The sequence below is a fragment of the Leptonotus elevatus genome, chromosome 17 (genome assembly GCF_054856555.1).
Source record: "Leptonotus elevatus isolate MCC_2025b chromosome 17, RoL_Lele_1.0, whole genome shotgun sequence".
NCBI classification, from domain to species: Eukaryota; Metazoa; Chordata; class Actinopteri; order Syngnathiformes; family Syngnathidae; genus Leptonotus; species Leptonotus elevatus.
The window spans coordinates 4,547,246-4,564,004 of record NC_141255.1 but is presented as its reverse complement, the minus strand read 5'-3'; the positions used below and the strand labels follow the sequence as shown (position 1 = coordinate 4,564,004).

General features: G+C 41.0%; 1 protein-coding gene across 1 annotated transcript in view; it reads left to right on the top strand.

The window, feature by feature from the left end:
- The window catches only part of plcb3 (phospholipase C, beta 3 (phosphatidylinositol-specific)), a 31,993-nt gene extending 15,742 nt beyond the window's left edge, over window positions 1-16,251 (top strand). The window contains exons 3-34 of the mRNA XM_086058399.1: window positions 2,184-2,252; window positions 2,598-2,735; window positions 2,852-2,931; window positions 3,008-3,061; window positions 3,148-3,226; window positions 4,137-4,237; window positions 4,331-4,497; window positions 4,571-4,717; window positions 4,793-4,950; window positions 5,021-5,103; window positions 6,870-6,954; window positions 7,168-7,315; window positions 7,399-7,500; window positions 7,575-7,648; window positions 7,715-7,811; window positions 7,907-7,991; window positions 8,075-8,199; window positions 8,271-8,425; window positions 9,334-9,495; window positions 9,572-9,671; window positions 9,740-9,844; window positions 9,919-10,013; window positions 10,442-10,565; window positions 10,680-10,721; window positions 10,846-10,955; window positions 12,044-12,153; window positions 12,232-12,391; window positions 12,483-12,559; window positions 12,643-12,732; window positions 12,816-12,873; window positions 14,789-14,875; window positions 15,107-16,251. Of these exons, the coding sequence (XP_085914525.1) occupies window positions 2,184-2,252; window positions 2,598-2,735; window positions 2,852-2,931; window positions 3,008-3,061; window positions 3,148-3,226; window positions 4,137-4,237; window positions 4,331-4,497; window positions 4,571-4,717; window positions 4,793-4,950; window positions 5,021-5,103; window positions 6,870-6,954; window positions 7,168-7,315; window positions 7,399-7,500; window positions 7,575-7,648; window positions 7,715-7,811; window positions 7,907-7,991; window positions 8,075-8,199; window positions 8,271-8,425; window positions 9,334-9,495; window positions 9,572-9,671; window positions 9,740-9,844; window positions 9,919-10,013; window positions 10,442-10,565; window positions 10,680-10,721; window positions 10,846-10,955; window positions 12,044-12,153; window positions 12,232-12,391; window positions 12,483-12,559; window positions 12,643-12,732; window positions 12,816-12,873; window positions 14,789-14,875; window positions 15,107-15,331 (3,492 nt within the window). The 3' untranslated portion in view covers window positions 15,332-16,251. The remainder of the gene's footprint in view (window positions 1-2,183; window positions 2,253-2,597; window positions 2,736-2,851; window positions 2,932-3,007; window positions 3,062-3,147; window positions 3,227-4,136; window positions 4,238-4,330; window positions 4,498-4,570; window positions 4,718-4,792; window positions 4,951-5,020; window positions 5,104-6,869; window positions 6,955-7,167; window positions 7,316-7,398; window positions 7,501-7,574; window positions 7,649-7,714; window positions 7,812-7,906; window positions 7,992-8,074; window positions 8,200-8,270; window positions 8,426-9,333; window positions 9,496-9,571; window positions 9,672-9,739; window positions 9,845-9,918; window positions 10,014-10,441; window positions 10,566-10,679; window positions 10,722-10,845; window positions 10,956-12,043; window positions 12,154-12,231; window positions 12,392-12,482; window positions 12,560-12,642; window positions 12,733-12,815; window positions 12,874-14,788; window positions 14,876-15,106) is intronic.
- The last annotated feature ends 508 nt before the right edge of the window (window positions 16,252-16,759 follow it).

Below are 16,759 nucleotides of genomic sequence, written 5' to 3'. Positions count from 1 at the left end.
CCTCTGTAAATTCCGGACCTCAGGAAAAGCTCATTTGGCGCTATGATCAGAGTCCAAAGTGATAAAAGATGTGGGCTGCTTGGCACTGACAGACAAATGGAGCTCTACAGCTGCGACGCCGAGCTCAGAATTACACAGTGAGACACACAGGCCAGCTGAGCACAAGGCCGGAATATGTCAGGAATGTACTCGCACAAATGGCCGACTTTCTCAGCAAGCGCGCCCCCCGCCAGCACTTCGGCGAACAGCAATGTGCACAAACCTCATGCGTTTTCTCTTTCTTTTTCAATCACACGCTGACACATGGTGCTCTTTCAGAGTTGTTTCTCTGCACCGCCCCCCCTCCCCCCCCCACCCCCTCAAGCACGCACACACGCCATCTTGCTCAACAAGTCAGGATGTTTCACAAGTTTGAGCCTGCAAGTCGGCGATTAGCAGTGTGTGTGTGTGTATTTGAAGGGCAAGTAACAAAATGCTAAGTGTCAAAACGCACACACGTACTCCGGCAAAGTTGTCGTCTCAGTTCTTGCAGTCTCCAAGGAGTCACCATGGCGATGGCAGAATGAAACCACAGCCTGTGGGAGAGGTGGAACTTTTTCAATGATTGCCTGTGTGCGTGTCCTACAGACCCAGAAGCGCTTTATTCCCCCCGGGACTCAAATTATTCTCCACAGGCCAATGGGAGGACATATTTTGAGTCCAAGTCAATTTGTGATCCCTTTTGAAATGGCCTTTAACGTGTTATTCTGCTTGTGGACAATCACGGTGAAGCAGACAACACTACAACATGGGATCAAAATTAAAAAATGAAGTTTTGTTTCTGGAGACTGTGACATGAGAGAAGGCAAGGAGGAAACAGACGGTTTGGCAGACAGAGAGCGAATAACAGGAAGTATGACATAAACCGTTTTTCTTTTAATTCATTAAAGATCTGATGATGGTAGTGTTAGGAAACCATGAAGCAGGAATACCAAGGGAATGAAAGCAGTTTTACATATATACAGTTCCCTCTTTGTTTAGGTTCAGAATCTTGTTGGAGGTATTGAACCTCACCGCTTTCCTAAGCACATTCACCGAACCCTTCTTTTTTAAAAACTAAAATATGATGATTATTTTTTAAAATTTGTATTCAAGCATAGTTATAGAGTGTGAGAGTAGGATTTGGCTCTTTTCAGCTAGAGCATACGGAAAGGCTTTGATGCGTAATTATTACAAAAAACGGCCAGCAGGTGGCAGCAGAGTATAAGAGATCAAGCAGGGCCATGTTGCAAAAAGCAATTTCCTCACTGTTTGAAGCAGATTTGTGAATAATGATGAAACTTAGCTATAGTCTAATGCTAATTGCTACACAACGGAAACAGATAGAAATATACTTTTTTTCCTGATGAAAGAAGAGACTCTAATCTTTCTTTTGGTAGGTTCCATGTTTTTATAGCAATAGAACACAATATTCTGTGGGCCTTGCGAAATCAGTCAAAATCCAGCGAAGGGGTTTGCTTCAATGAAAATGGCCGGGAGTCAATGAGTTAAGATGTAAACAGCAGAGGCCCCAGAGTTGAACCCTGTGGAACACCATACATTCCGTTAAACATGTGAATTGATATTGCACATATTCGTCCGACCACTTTCTGATATTTGCTCGACATAGTTAGTATGAAGGGATTACAACGATTAAGATATCACACGACGTACCATCCCAACAGCCACAAGTCGACACCAAATTCACTGATGGGCAAGCGGGACGTATCATCACATATCATATGAGTCAGGTGTGTGACTTGACCTTCACTGAACCCCTGAGGTTCGATCGAACCCAAGTTAAGAACTACTGATTTAGGACTTTCATCCATTGCTGCTGCTTTACCTCTTCTTCTGGACCACACTAGATCATGAACAGCTGCCACATGTTGCTTTAAGCTTTGTTTTATCTTTAGTTGTCACATTTCCTTTTTTTTTTCCATACTTAACTCATTCACTCGCAGATATTTTCACTGAAGCAATCCCCTTTCACTCCCGGCAGTTGAGAGCTGTATGCTCTGGCATTAAAAAACACACACACCAAAAACAACAACATTAAAACGTACAAATACGTCTTTGGGACACTTAAAACTCGCTGTGACCCTGCTCAAATTTCTTATAATTGTCAAATTATGGTCACTTATTTATTTATTTATTTATTTTAGGAGGTGGAGATTCTGGACATCAGCACCATCAGGGACACCAGAACAGGAAAGTACGCCAAGCAACCAAAGGTAGGTTTGTGTGTGTGTGTGTGCGTGTGTGCGCGTGTGATGGTGTCACCTCCTGCTGCTGACGAATCCATGCCACTCAAGTGTGACTGTCACCAAAATGTGTGCGAGTGCACCATGTGCGCATTGCTTCTCGATGTTGCGAAAGGTGACGAAGCTCTAATGAGCCTCGGCGCAGATGGACCAGGAAATGACACAAGCGGCGGTTGGGGACCTTGAACATGAAACCGAAAAATCATATTTAGTCATGATTTGAGTCTCGTGCACTCTTGGGGGGGGATTATTTTCTCCGCGATAGAAGCCACAAAAGGCCACGTCGTCATGGTCATGCCGTATGTTTTGCCCCAGGATCCCAAGGTACGAGATTTGCTCGGCTTCGGGAAGGGCGACCACGTGGAGGGGAAGCTGGTCACCGTCGTCCATGGCAACGACCTGGTCAACATCTCCTTCCTCAACTTCCAGGCCATGCAGGAAGACACGGCCAAGGTAGCCATGGCAACCGTCCGACCGTCTTTCACTCCTTCCCCTGCATCCTTCGTTCCATCCTTCCTTCCTCACCGCTCACAACAATGATTGAAACTTTTCCCCCCCGCTCTTCCCAGATTTGGACCGATGAACTGTTCACTTTGGCCACAAACATACTCTCCCAGAACGCATCGCGGAACAGGTTCCTCTTCAAAGCGTAAGACCTCGCGTGTCATATTCGGAGAGTACGACTTGGACTAACGCGCGTTTCGTTTTTTGTTGGACTTTGTCAGGTACACCAAGTTAAAGTTGCAGGTGAATCAGGAAGGCAAGATCCCAGTGAAGAAGTGAGAGGACATCTCGGGCAATTGTCGTTTTCAAAGGAAGACGCAGCGACTCAATCCGGTTTCTGCGCTCGGTCTCTGTCTTGCAGTTTCCTCAAGATGTTTTCGGACAAAAGGCGAGTGGAGACGGCTCTGGAGCAATGTGGGCTGGTCAACAACAATAACAAGGTAATCGTGTCTGACTCGTTACTTGTTGGAAAAAAGATGCAGGTCGGCGTCCTTCCGACATGTTCGCTTCTTCAACAGGGATTTCATAGTAAACCTTCTGCTTGTTATTATGCTTTTTTTTTTTTAAATGATCGTTTTCCCTTTGCCAGTAAGAAATAAATAATCAATTTTCTTTGAATGGGTTATGTCATCTGCATTTTAAGATGCCGCGCTTGAGGTTTCTCACCCAAACTGTGTTTCTTTTGTCCCGATTAGCCGCCGCTAATCTTCACCAAAGATCAATGCGAAGTCACAAGACTTGAAGTATAAGAGGCCGACTTGTACAATCGTCAATGTCAGCATTTCTCTTCTTGGTGTTGTCCTCTGGCTGCTTACACAGAACACGCTAAACCGATCAGTTTTGCATCTTGCTTTATTCAGGAACTTTATCTTATGCTTAACTCATTCACTGCCATTGACGGCTATAGACGTCAAAAATTAATTTGAACTATTTCTGTTAGTTTCACATTTGTATCCACTTTTGTCAACGAGAGTATGAAAACCCAGGGGAAAAATTATTGTACATTTAGAACAGATATCAAATTACTAAGATTACTCTTGAGTTTACTAGTGAGGTCATGTGATTAATTACAATTAAAAATTGTAATCGCCTGATGGCCCCAATTGAAAATAAAAAATAAAAAATATATTGTTAAAAAATTTTTTTGAATTGTTATTAATCGCATGACTTCAATAGTTTAGATTAATCACAAATGTTATATCTGTTCTAAATGTAAAAAAAAAAAATTCTAGGTTTTCATACTCTTGTTAACTAATAGCTCAAATGAATTTTTGACGTCTATAGCCGTCAATGGCAGTTAATGAGTTAACAATGTTTCTTGGATGCTTTTTTTTTTTTTTATCTTTGCAGTCAGATGGATTAAAGCCAGATGATTTCACATGGGAGGCCTTTCAGAAGTTTCTCAACATTCTATGCCTGCGGTCGGAGATACAAAGCATTTTTGTGGAAAGGCAAGCGACGTTTATACTATTGTGTGTCTTTTTTGTCGTTGTTTTTTTTTTTTTTTGCTTGTTTGTTTCACCTGCTCGCCTTTGCCGCTTCAGCGGCTCCAAGGGGAAGCCTTTCAACTCTCTGGACCAGCTGACCGACTTCATCAACCGCCGGCAGCGCGACTCCCGCCTGAATGAGGTTCTCTACCCGCCGCTCAAAAGAGAGCAAGTCCGACAGATCATGGAGAAATATGAGACCAACATCAGCCAGCTGGAGAGAGGTCAGTGTTGCGACAAAAGACAAAAAACAAAACAAAACAAAACAAAAACTGCAAAACTGTGTCTCGCCTCCAGACCAGATCAGTTTGCAGGCCTTTTCGATTTATCTGGGAGGGGAGGAGAACAGCATCGTCCCTCCAGAGAGGCTGGACGTCATCGACGACATGAATCAACCGCTGTCGCACTACTTCATCAACTCCTCGCATAACACCTACCTGACAGGTACCGCGCAAGAATTGGCAGTGAATGCGCACATGTCGGAAGTGACTCTCACCGTTTCCTCTTGTCCGTCTCCAGTGGGTCAGCTGACCGGCTTGTCCTCAGTGGAGATGTACAGGCAGGTGCTGCTCACCGGCTGCCGCTGTGTCGAATTGGACTGCTGGAAAAGTCGAACCCAGGAAGAGGAGCCCTTTATCACCCACGGCTACACCATGACAACTGAAATACCTTTCAAGGTGTGTGATGCGATGCGATATTTTCCAAGATAAATGAATGTAAGCTGAACGGACATTTTTCCGATTGCAGGAGGTAATTGAAGCCATCGCGGAGAGCGCTTTCAAGACCTCGCCGTACCCCCTCATCCTGTCCTTTGAAAATCACGTTGATTCGTAAGTGTGGATACAGAGAACCCCCCCCAGTTTAATGCGGAGGATCTGTTCCAGACCAATCTGTGATAGATGGAAATCTGCCATATACATAGAAAGTGAAGTGTGATCAGTGTTACTTGTGTACAACTGTTGTCAACGGTTAGAGTACATAAAATTAAAAACAATCGTATAACATCGGCCGTTTGACCAGTTATTTAGGGCAGTGTTTGAAAAGCCATAATTGGCTGATTAACTCATTCACTGCCATTGACGGCTATAGACGTCAAAAATTCATTTGAACTATTGCTATTAGTTTAACATTTTTTTTTCCACTTTTGTTAACAAGAGTATGAAAACCTAGATTTTTCTTATTGTACATTTAGAACAGATATAACATTTGTGATTAATCGTGAGTTAACTAGTCAAGTCATGCGATTAATTACGACAAAAAAAATTAATCGCCTGACGCCCCTAATTTTTAATAATCTTTTCTTTTTCTTTTTTTAATCGCATCAAGCGATTACATTTTTAAATTGTAATTAATTGCATGACTTCAATAGTTAACTCACGATTAATCACAAATTATTCTAAATGTCCAATATTTGTTTCCCTAGGTTTACACACTCTTGTTAACAAAAGTGGAAAAAAATGTTAAACTAATAGAAATAGTTCAAATTAATTTTTTTACGTATATAGCCATTAATGGCAGTGAATGAGTTAATCGGCCGGCTGATTAATCAGTTGGGCCCTAGTTTTAGCCCTTTAAATACCCATAAATGTAGACCAGGGGTCAGCAACCTACGGCTCTGGATCCACATGTGGCTCTTTAGTCGCTCTCCAGTGGCTCCCTGTGGAGCTCTGAAAAAATAAAATAAAATTGCCGCAAATTTTTTCCCCATATTTATTTATTTATTTCAGATACAATTTTCTTTAAATGTATCAACGATTGAATAAAAAATGAATAATTATTTAGTTACCATTAAGTCAGAGTTCAAATTTTTAAGGTAGATGAAAAAGTTTTACAAATTGCCTTAAAATGCCATTAAATTCCATTAAATGCCCAAAAAGAGGAAAAGTAGAAAATTACCGTAAAATGTCCATGAAATTGTCAAAAATCAGTCAATCAATTTTGTCAGTTTTGTCAGTCAATTCAATTTAAAAAAAAAAAGGCAGAAAGAAAACGTTCAAAAAGTAACCATAAAATGTCCAAAACAAAAGAAGGCAAAAAATTACCATAAAATGTCTTTAAATTTCAAAAAGTCAGAAAAAAAATGTTTTAAGTGAGAAAAGAAAACATTCAAAAAGTAACTATAAAGTGTACAAAAAACGAAATAAGAAATCCCCAAAAAGTCGACAAAATTGCCAAAAATGACGGAAAACAGGCTTTAAATGTCAAAAAAATAGTCATAAATTGTCCAAAAAAGGAAGTAAGAGAGGCATAGAATTGACAAAAATAAATTTTGACAGAAAGGCCACATAAAAAAAAAAGTCAAAAAATGTATGAAAAAGGTGCTTTAGAAACAAACACACAATTTCATTCATCACAATGTTCAAATGTTTTGTGGCTCCAGACAGATTTTTTGTTTATTTATTTGGCTTAAAATGGCACTTTTGACAGGAAAGGTTGCTAACTCTGTAGACAAATAAAATCGCTTCAAAGTTGCAGGTGCCAAAAATGATGAACCGGGATTTTGTGGGGGTTGACTGTAAAATATAAAATACAAAAAAAGTTTTAACGCTCACTTAGCCCATGCAGTAAAAAAAAAACTTTTATTTTCTTTTTCCAGGGCCAAGCAGCAAGCCAAGATGGCGGAGTATTGTCGGACCATATTTGGAGACGCCTTGCTCATTGACCCGCTGGAAAAATACCCGGTAAGACTGATCTCCAGTCAGATATGTCTTCTTATTGTTTTTATGAGTGTTTTTAATCTCTGCTGCATTAGTTCTGTCATATTTATCTTTACGTTGGTAATCATGGAAAATTTCTCAAGTAGTTTGACGAGTGCAGGAGCCTCCACTTGAGATCTTTGCGATAAAATTGCGCAAACGGAAGATTCACACTTTATGTTTGGCCCTTGACGACAGCTGGCCCCGGGCCAACCGCTGCCCTCGCCGCAAGACATGCTGGGCAAGATTCTCATCAAAAACAGGAAGAAGCACCACCACCACCGGCCCTCGAGCGGCAGTAGTATACGACGGCGAGAGCTGGAGGACCAATCTTTGCCCCACACTGGTACACAACCAAGACAAGGAAATGATCAAATCAGTATGGCGACATGCTCAGGCTTCACGGGGGCGGTTTGTGTGTGTGTGTAGACTGCCCTCTGTTGGAGGGTGAGGGAGGACAGCTGCTGACCAATGCGGAGGAGAAGCTTGGCGAGAGGATGTTCAAAGATTCTGGTCCTCGCAAGTCCATTGGTAGGCCAAAGAGACAATGACGGCTCAATACGCTGCAATGTGTCACGTCGGGCTATTTATCTACACATTCTCAGGAGGCGAAGGAGAGAGCGAGGAGGACGAGGAAGATGAACCCGTGACCGAGCCGAAAAAGCCCAACTCGGATGAGGTATGAACCTTAGGCGCCGGCGCTTTGGATTTGGAGGCTGATTGACAGATTTCCCCCCCCTTCTAGGGGACAGCCAGCAGCGAGGTCAACGCCACAGAGGAGATGTCCACGCTCGTCAACTACATCGAACCCGTCAAATTTAAGAGCTTTGACCTGGCCACCAGTGAGTGCGCTAGCGAAATTGTACCGTCCAATATTTGGTGAGGTCTTGCGGGCTTAAATACTCATAATAATACGCTTGCCGTTATTTTACACCAGAGAAGATGAAGTTCTTTGAAATGTCTTCATTTGTGGAAACCAAAGGCATGGACGCCATAAAGAGCTCGCCGATAGAGTTTGTTGAGTATCCTTTGACGGACACATCTCCAAATGCACCGTATGAAATGAGTGCTGCAGGGCTTTTAATACTTAACAGCGCTACTCCAGGTACAACAAGAACCAGCTGAGCCGAATTTATCCGAAGGGAACGAGGGTGGACAGCTCCAACTACAACCCGCAGCTCTTCTGGGACGTGGGTTGCCAGATGGTGGCGCTAAACTTCCAGACCCTCGGTGAGCACGAGGAATGTAAACAAGCAAACAGACTTGCAGACTTGTTCATCTCCTGGTGGGCTCTCTCGTAGATCTGGCCATGCAGCTCAACATGGGCGTGTTTGAGTACAACGGCCACGGCGGCTACCTGTTGAAGCCCGAATTCATGAGGAGGACGGACAAGCACTTTGACCCTTTCACAGAGAACATCGTGGATGGGATAGTTGCCAACACGGTCAAAGTGAAGGTCAGGGCAAATCGCTTTTCCTTTTCGAGCCCGTAAGAATCCTAAAATCATGAATCGATTATGTTAATATCTCTTTTTTTTTTCTTTTTCATACATTCGCAAGAAAATAGAATTTTAAAGGCCACATTTTTTTTGTATCTTACTGTTTTCTTGAAATTTACTGTTCACATTCATTCAAAAATATTTTCTTACATTTATGAAAGACCTGACCTATTAAACTTTTAGACAATTCAGAATCTTTTAAATTCATATGTACAATTATTGAATTACAATTATGAAAATATTTTCATCTCATCCTTTCTGATGTCAATGTTTGTGTAACATTTAACACTTAATCATTTGACCAGTTACTGCCTCTGCAAAATTTTATTTGGAATTTAATATTTGTAGAGTTCTTAACATGTCCTTGCCATTTAAGAAGAATTGATGTTCCATAATTAATCGATATCAGATTGAATTGAAGTCAATTGAATCAAATCAGGCAAAAAAAAATATCAAAATCGAATTGAACTGAACACTTGTGAATTGAAATCGAATCGATTGAGGAAATTTGAATCGATACCCAGACCTAGTAGATATTAGGCATGGGCAAGTACCGATACCAGATATCAATATTGTTTCAAGATATCAGTACTTGCAACAGCGGACAATACCATTTTACAATCAAAAACTACACATTTGAAATTTGAAGAATAGAAAATTGCTATTAATTTCATGCAAATTGAAGGAAAAATACGATATAGGTCTTTCTTATAAATTATCATTGTTTTTTTCGTGGAAATTAGTGCTAGTTGTATCAGTATTGTTGACTACTCAAGATTTGAGGACTTGGTCTGAAAAAAAACATTATAGCCAAGTTTTCTTGAGTACTGTACTCAACCACACCTTGTTTTCCCGACATCTGCCAGGTGATCTCAGGGCAGTTCCTGAGTGATAAAAAGGTCGGCGTGTATGTGGAAGTGGACATATTTGGACTTCCTACAGACACAAAACGCAAATACCGGACTAAAACCTCCAACGGCAACTCGCTGGATCCAGTTTGGGATGATGACGCTTTTGTCTACAATAAGGTGAACAATCCTTTCTTCACATCCGTCTTGCATTTATTTGTGCTCGCCTCCTTCAAATAAAAATCTCACTCCCCAGGTGGTCCTCCCAACGCTGGCGTCTCTGAGGATCGCCGTATTCGAAGAGAACAACAAATTCATCGGACATCGCATTCTCCCCGTGTCGGCCATTAGGCCAGGTCAGTGCGCGTGCTGCACTTGAGGAATGACTGGCGTGAACTTCAAGCTTGAATTTTTTTACTTTTAGGTTACCACTACATCAACCTCAAGAACGAGTTGAACCAGCCCCTCCTGCTTCCTTCTCTGTTGGTCTACACCGAGGCTCAGGACTACATTCCCAATGAACACCAGGGTGAGTGGACTTTGGAGAGAAAAAAAAAATCACATTCCATCGCAATCGCTGAAACAATTCTGCTTTAATTTCAGAGTATGCGGAGGCTCTGACCAATCCCATAAAATTTTTGACCCAGCTGGACAAAAGGGAGACACAACTGGCTGTGCTCCTGGAGGAGAACTATGAGGTGCATGCACAATGTGTGAACCCTTATTGCACATATTCGACCAGTTTCTATTTTTGCTTGACATCGTTAGTCAGGTTCAAATGTCAGGTTCAGTCAACCTAGAACATTTAATAGATAATAGAGGAAGGAAGACAAGAGGTTTAGATTAGTTTTGCTCGCGAGGAGAGCGGACAGAGATGTGCACAGATTACAATCTCCTACCCGTTCTGAGCACACTCCGCCGAGTCCTCTCTTTCAGTCCTTACACTTCCTGTTTTCCAGCATGAGTCATGCTTTGCACTACTATAAGAGTAAATATGGGATCATTTATGTACATTTATTCTACCAAGGGATTACAGTCGGGCTAACAATTTAGCATGATCACCTGCAGCCAATCATGGCCAAGCGGGGCATATCATCTTTCACTTACAAATCTGTTGGCTCCTTAGCGATTCCCCAACCAGCCCGGAGACGACGAGGTCAAGAGGGAAAACGAGGTGACCCCGGGACGCGTCGCATCGCCCATCCTCCCTCCTAGCCGACCCGACGAATGCCCCGCCATCATCCAGCCAGGTAGCGACAAGTGCAAAACGTTTCACCTGCTCTACACGCCGCTTTTTTGCTTCCCCATCCTCCATTTCACCGTCTGCTTCTCCCTTGTTTTTTTTTGTGTGCGTGTTTACGTAGCGCAAAGCCCAAAGGAAGACCTCATCGCAGCTTTTTTGGCAGGTAACGCCATCCCGCCACATCACTTTCAACCCCTGTGTCTGTGTCTCTCTTCAATAAATTGCACGTTTATTCTTCCCCCATTTCGATATATGCCCCGTTACTTACTTTTCGTCACATCTCTCAGACGTGCAGCCACAGTCGATAGAGGAGCTGAAGCAGCACAAAAACTACACGAAGCTCCTTAAGAAGCAGAGCAAAGAACTCAAAGAGTTACAAAAGAAACATCTGAAGAAGGTAAACACGTGAACTTGACTACTATTAATTAGGGGTGTCAATATTAGTGCATTAATTTAAAGTTGTAATAATAATGCTATATATGTGGAGACAGGTGAAGTTTTATTCTACAATTTTAAAAATGTGCAACATTTCACAAGTTACTTCATGTTAAAGATTAGAAGCCTCTTAATATGAAAAGAAAAATGCACTGAGCTGTCACCATCGTCATAAGAATGCAATTATGCCATCTAGTGGCAGAAAAATGACCAACACAAATCGATATCACACAGTTTACAGTACAGTACATCTTTTTAATGTTAACTCACTTATATGAATTATTATGAAATTACTGTATCAATTCCTAAAAGATGCAGCCAATTTTCTATTAGTTAAACATTGTATGTAAACTTAGGGGGGAAGGGGGGGGGGATTATTGTACATTATATTGTACCGGTACATTTAGAACAGATAAAAAATGTGAGATTAATCATGAGTTAACTATTGAAGTCATGCGATTAACTCATTTGCTCCCAAAAACATATAAATATGTTCTATTTTAAATGTTTTGTGTCCCAAAGACGTATTTATAAAAATGTTTTTTTTATTTTTTTATGTTTGAGCATACAAAAGGCTTTGATCGAGCCTCTCAACTGCACAAAACGGTTGAAGCAATTCTAGTTATTACAAAAACGGCCAGCAGGTGGCAGCAGAGTTTACGAGATCCGCCAGGGCCATGTTGCAAAAGGCTCTTTCCCCCACTGTTTTCACCAGATTTGTAAATAATGATGACATTTTGCTATATTCTAATGCTAATTTCTACAAAACGGAAACAGATAGAAATATAAAAAAAAATCCTGATAAAAGAAGAGACTCAAATCTTTCTTTTGATAGGTTCCATGTTTTTGTAGCAATAGAACAGAATATTCCTTGCAAAATCCAGTAAAAGAGCCGGGAGCAAAGGGGATTGCTTCAGTGAAAATGGCTGGGAGTGAATGAGTTAATTACGCTTAAAAATTTTAGTCACGTGCGCCACCCCTACTATTAATACTTTTTTGTCACATTTCTAAGATGATAAATATGGTCAGTTATCACTTTTTGTTTGTTAGGTGTGGAATCTTAGTAAGGAGCAAAAGACTCGAAGTACTCAGCTGGAGTGTGATGTTAAAAGGAGGCGCAGTCAGATGGAGAAACACCTTAAATGCAGCGTCAAGAAGAAGTAAGGATCTGGAAAAGAGCACCACGGCGTAAAAGAAGAGCAGGTGGTGATGCGTCGTGCTTTTGCTTCCTTGTTCAGCGAGCCCCAGGAACCGGTGCGGCAAGAACTGTCTGCTCTGGATAAAGAGCATGAGAAAAAGACGGTGCAGCTCAGGGAATGGCAGATGCAGGAACTACTGAAGCTCCGGCAGCAGTTGCACTCACTTGAGAGGGAGAAGCAGCAAGCGTACCTGCAGGAGGTACAGGAGGAATCCTTTCGCCAAAAGCTGACAATTTGAAGACTTCCAAGTTTCACACACACACACACTCGTGCCGTTTTCATCGTTTCAGTCTTTCCAGAAGTTGAAGGAAATGGCGCATGAATGCCAAGCAGCTCAACTCAAGAAGCTCCGAGAGATTTGCGAGAGGTGAGTGCGCCCGTTCGCGGGGGATTTCAGGACCGATGTGCCACCTTTTTGTCAGCGTTTTTTTTTGCGTTTCCTGCCCGCAGGGAGAAGAAAGAGCTGCTGAAATTCATGGAGAGGAAGCGGCAGAACAGCATCAGTGAAGCAAAGAGCCGGGACAAAGACAAGGCTGAGTTGTAAGTGGTTTTCCATTTATTCACGTTTGTATTTATTCATTCGTTTTTATTAAAACGATTTCCTGCCGCTGTCTCATCTCCAGAGAACTGAACGACATCAACAGGAAACACGTTCAAGAATCTGTCGACTTAATACTCAGGGTAAACGCACTTGAATACAGCACTTTAAACGACCACCACTGATTGTTTTTTTATTTTATATATATATATATTTTTTTTTTATACCACCACAGATTTTTTTAGAAGATGAAACGCAGGGGCAGCAGATACACATAAAACAGCAGAGGCCCCAGCATTGAGCCATGCGGCACACCATACGTTCGTTATATATGTGAATTAATGCATGTGTCAATTACTAATTGTCAGAGACAAATTGACAATTAGTCTCTGACTACATGTGCGCGCAGCCGGAGACAGGAGGGACAGAGGGACAGAAACAGAGCAAGAAAAAGATAGTAATTAAGAAAATGCAGGAATTTATCTAGAGTTATATCTGGACATATTTAAACTTTATTTAGAAGAAACCGGATCAGCTTATCAAAGCTGAATTACTTAACGATACAAAACATATCTGGGTTTTTTTTTGTTTTTTTTCTGTTTTTTTAAGAGCTCAGTATTGTTCATTCGGAAATGTCATCATCATTGCTCTTTTTTTTTTTATATATATATATATATATATAATTTTTTATTTTATTTTTTTTGTGTGTGTGCGTGGGTGAGTATGTGTGCGTGCGTGCGTGCGTGTATTTGTTAGCTCACCAGAAAACCTATTAGAAAAAATCTCATACCGTTCACCTAAACCGAACACCAGGAGACCCGAGGGGACCAAAGAAAACCAAGGAAGGTGAAATCCAGCACCGACCAGACACCCCCCACCAGAACTCCTTCCCAGCCCAAGAAACATCCAGACCCCAACAAATCCACGGACAGGGGACCGCAGCACTGCTCTATACCGCCCCCCCCCCCCCCCCCCACACAAGTTGTGTGGTGTACAAAACATATCTGGATGCTGGTTCCAACCCCACCCCCCTTTATATGTTATATATTTTAATTTATATGTTGTTTCATTTTAATTTAGTTCAGCAGAAAAAAGTAAAAAGCCTAACTTATTAAAAGATCAATTCAAAATATTTTGTTTTTGGTACTTTACATTTCTTTGTAGCTCTTCGTATAGCAAATAAAGGAATATTTTAAATACATTTTATTGTATTAAATTATATTATAGCAGAGCTTTTTTAAAAAAAAGAAGTAAATTTAGCTTTACTTTGTAGACAAGAAAATAAAGTTTGCTGCTATACACAATGTGACATTAAAGCCCCGTGGCGCACTCGGGGGGCTAACATTTGCGATGCTAACAAATGTTGATTTCATGTCAGGGTTTGTTCAACGTCGCAGTGTTTCCTAAATGTTCTCTAAACAGTCTTAGTTGTTTCCTAAACAGTCTTAATTGCCTTTTATTGTCGCAACTCGCGACAATAATGACCATTAAGACGGTTTGTTTATTTATTTATTTATGCACAATGACAATAGAGGCATTCTGATTTGAGAACGTTAAGGAAACACTAGAACCTTGTACAAATCAACATTACAAATGTTCATGCTTCTGTGCGATACGTGCTTATGAAACAAGAACTGTTGATTCCAAAAACAACAACAAAAATTGTTCATTCATTATTTTGTTATATTTTTATTGTTTAGTAAAAAACGCTCCACTAAGTTAGAAATTTGCTCCTCAAATGATTCGCAAAACTGCTGCGCAAAGAAAGGAGAAATATTTTGAGTTTTGACATATGTTTGGGTTGCAACCTTGAACCCTTACGAGAAATCCACATTCGCTAGCTTAGCACAGGCTATCAAAACAAAACAAAAAAAGAAAAATACAAATATGCCACGTAATTTTCTGCGCTCACTCTGACAATCAGAGCACTACTGCCACCTACTGGAGAGGACATTACACTTTATTCTATTATGGTTGCTAAAAAAAAAGAAAAGAAAAGCTGTTTATCTATGCATTCTTCACCCCTGACTCCCTGTCCATGTTTTCTGTCCACCACAGCTGGAGGATGCTCAGAACGAGAGGCTGGAGAAGTTGAAGCTGAAGCAACGAGAGGTGCTGCAGCATATCGACGACGAGCTGCCGGCGGTGAGCGAACACCACAGTCAAAAATGTATCAGAAATGTGGAACGCGGTGGCGGCAAGAGTACTCACACTGTGCTTGAGTAGAAGTACAGATATATTTAAAAAAAAATCGAGTAAAAGTAGAAGTAAAAAGCTGAAACTCTAAAATATACGTAATTTAAAAATACATTTTTGCTGTCAATTATAGTAGTGCGGATTGACTGTTTATTTTGTCTGTATTTTGTGGCGGCGCAGCTTCAGGCTGAGCTGGATGGCAACCTGGAAGACGAGTTCCTCCACCTCCCAGAGGAAATCTGCCGGCACCTGCAGCTGGAGCTGCAAAACAAAGGTCTGCGCAATAACGCCCTGTGGTCGCCCATGTCCAACAACAGCAGCCCGGGCTCGGGCTCGGGCTCGGGCTCGGGCACGGGCACGCCCTCTAACTGCTCCACGCCCAGCAAGCCGTCGACGCCGAATTGAAGCGCGTGGAACAAGAGTATGGACAATATCGCGCCATCTTTGGCCGGCTCCACGTCCTCGTCCTCTCGGAGATGTCGTTCATCAGTTGAAGTTTTTGTTTGTACAAATCAGTTCATATGGGGGCTGTAATGATTATAGTGCGGGATAGTAATTATTATTCCTTTTTAAAATGTTGTTCTTGTCCATAGAGCTCTATTATTTTTTACTTTTTGTCAGATGATATATCAAAATCATGAATAGCAAAAAAAAAACTGTTGCTTGCTTTTCCTGGTAACCAGTGATTAATATTAGCTATCTTGGTTCACTTTTCATGACTTGTGGTACTTTTTAGTGGAAATGCCGTCCATGCACGCAATTTGAAACGCGGATTTATTTCTAGCTGTAATGGCAGTAGTCGGCCAGCATGTGGTGCTACAGCCTTGACAGTTTTTCCACTTTGCACTGTGCAGTCGTCTCTTCGAAAGGCCATTTTAACAGACACACTACCATTCTTTTTCTTTCTTCTTCTTCTTTTTTTTTTTTAACCAAAAATTATTGCACAAATATCACGGTACTTTAATTTATCAATGTTTATTTTGTTTAATCTGTCCAATTCCCATCCTTTTCACCCCTCTCCATTTTGTGTTTTACTTTCCACCAAAATGTTTTCGTGTGGAATTGAGGAGGTTAAGCAATGGCACTCGTTGTAAATGTTCCCTGTGCATACGTTTTTGTTTTTACGTGACTTTTACTACTGACTGCAGGTGCTGGAGTGAGAGGTCAGGAGAGTTGACATCTTTTTTTTTTTTTTTTTTTTTTTGTCTGCTCACTCCTGACCCTCCTCACTCTATGAGCACTCGCTGCCTGTCTGTCTGAATGTTTCCCCTCACAAATGCATTCTTTGTCAACTCTTACATTTTATTTAAATGGAATTCCAACAACGTCTTCTGCGTGCGTGGTTGTTTGTCATGAACTGACCTCCACTTAAATACCAAATTAGTGAAATGAGTAGCCTAATACTGTATAAGATGATGTTTAAAAAAAATAGTATTACAGAGTATAGGGTTTAACAAAAAAAAAATTGGGGGGGGGGAATCAAATTGTGAGTAATTTTGGCAATAATGTGATTAAATATGTGATTTTTTTTAAGGGTCTCTTGCCAAATATCTTTTTAACAAACAAGCAATAAATTAATCTATATTACAATAATTATCAGATTTATTGTACATAAATATTTAGGTGTTATAGGGTTAGTCTTATGCTAAAATAAAGGCAAATGAACCATAAATAAACCTTGATAGAGCTAGATATGTATCTGCTTTAATTAGAACTGTTATTTTCATAAACCCTTTTGACTGACAGTGTGCATGCCTTCAACGTCACTAAATTCGACCAAACGAGTGTGGCATAAAGAGACGGCAAATTTGTGGCTTTATCACTTCAACTTTT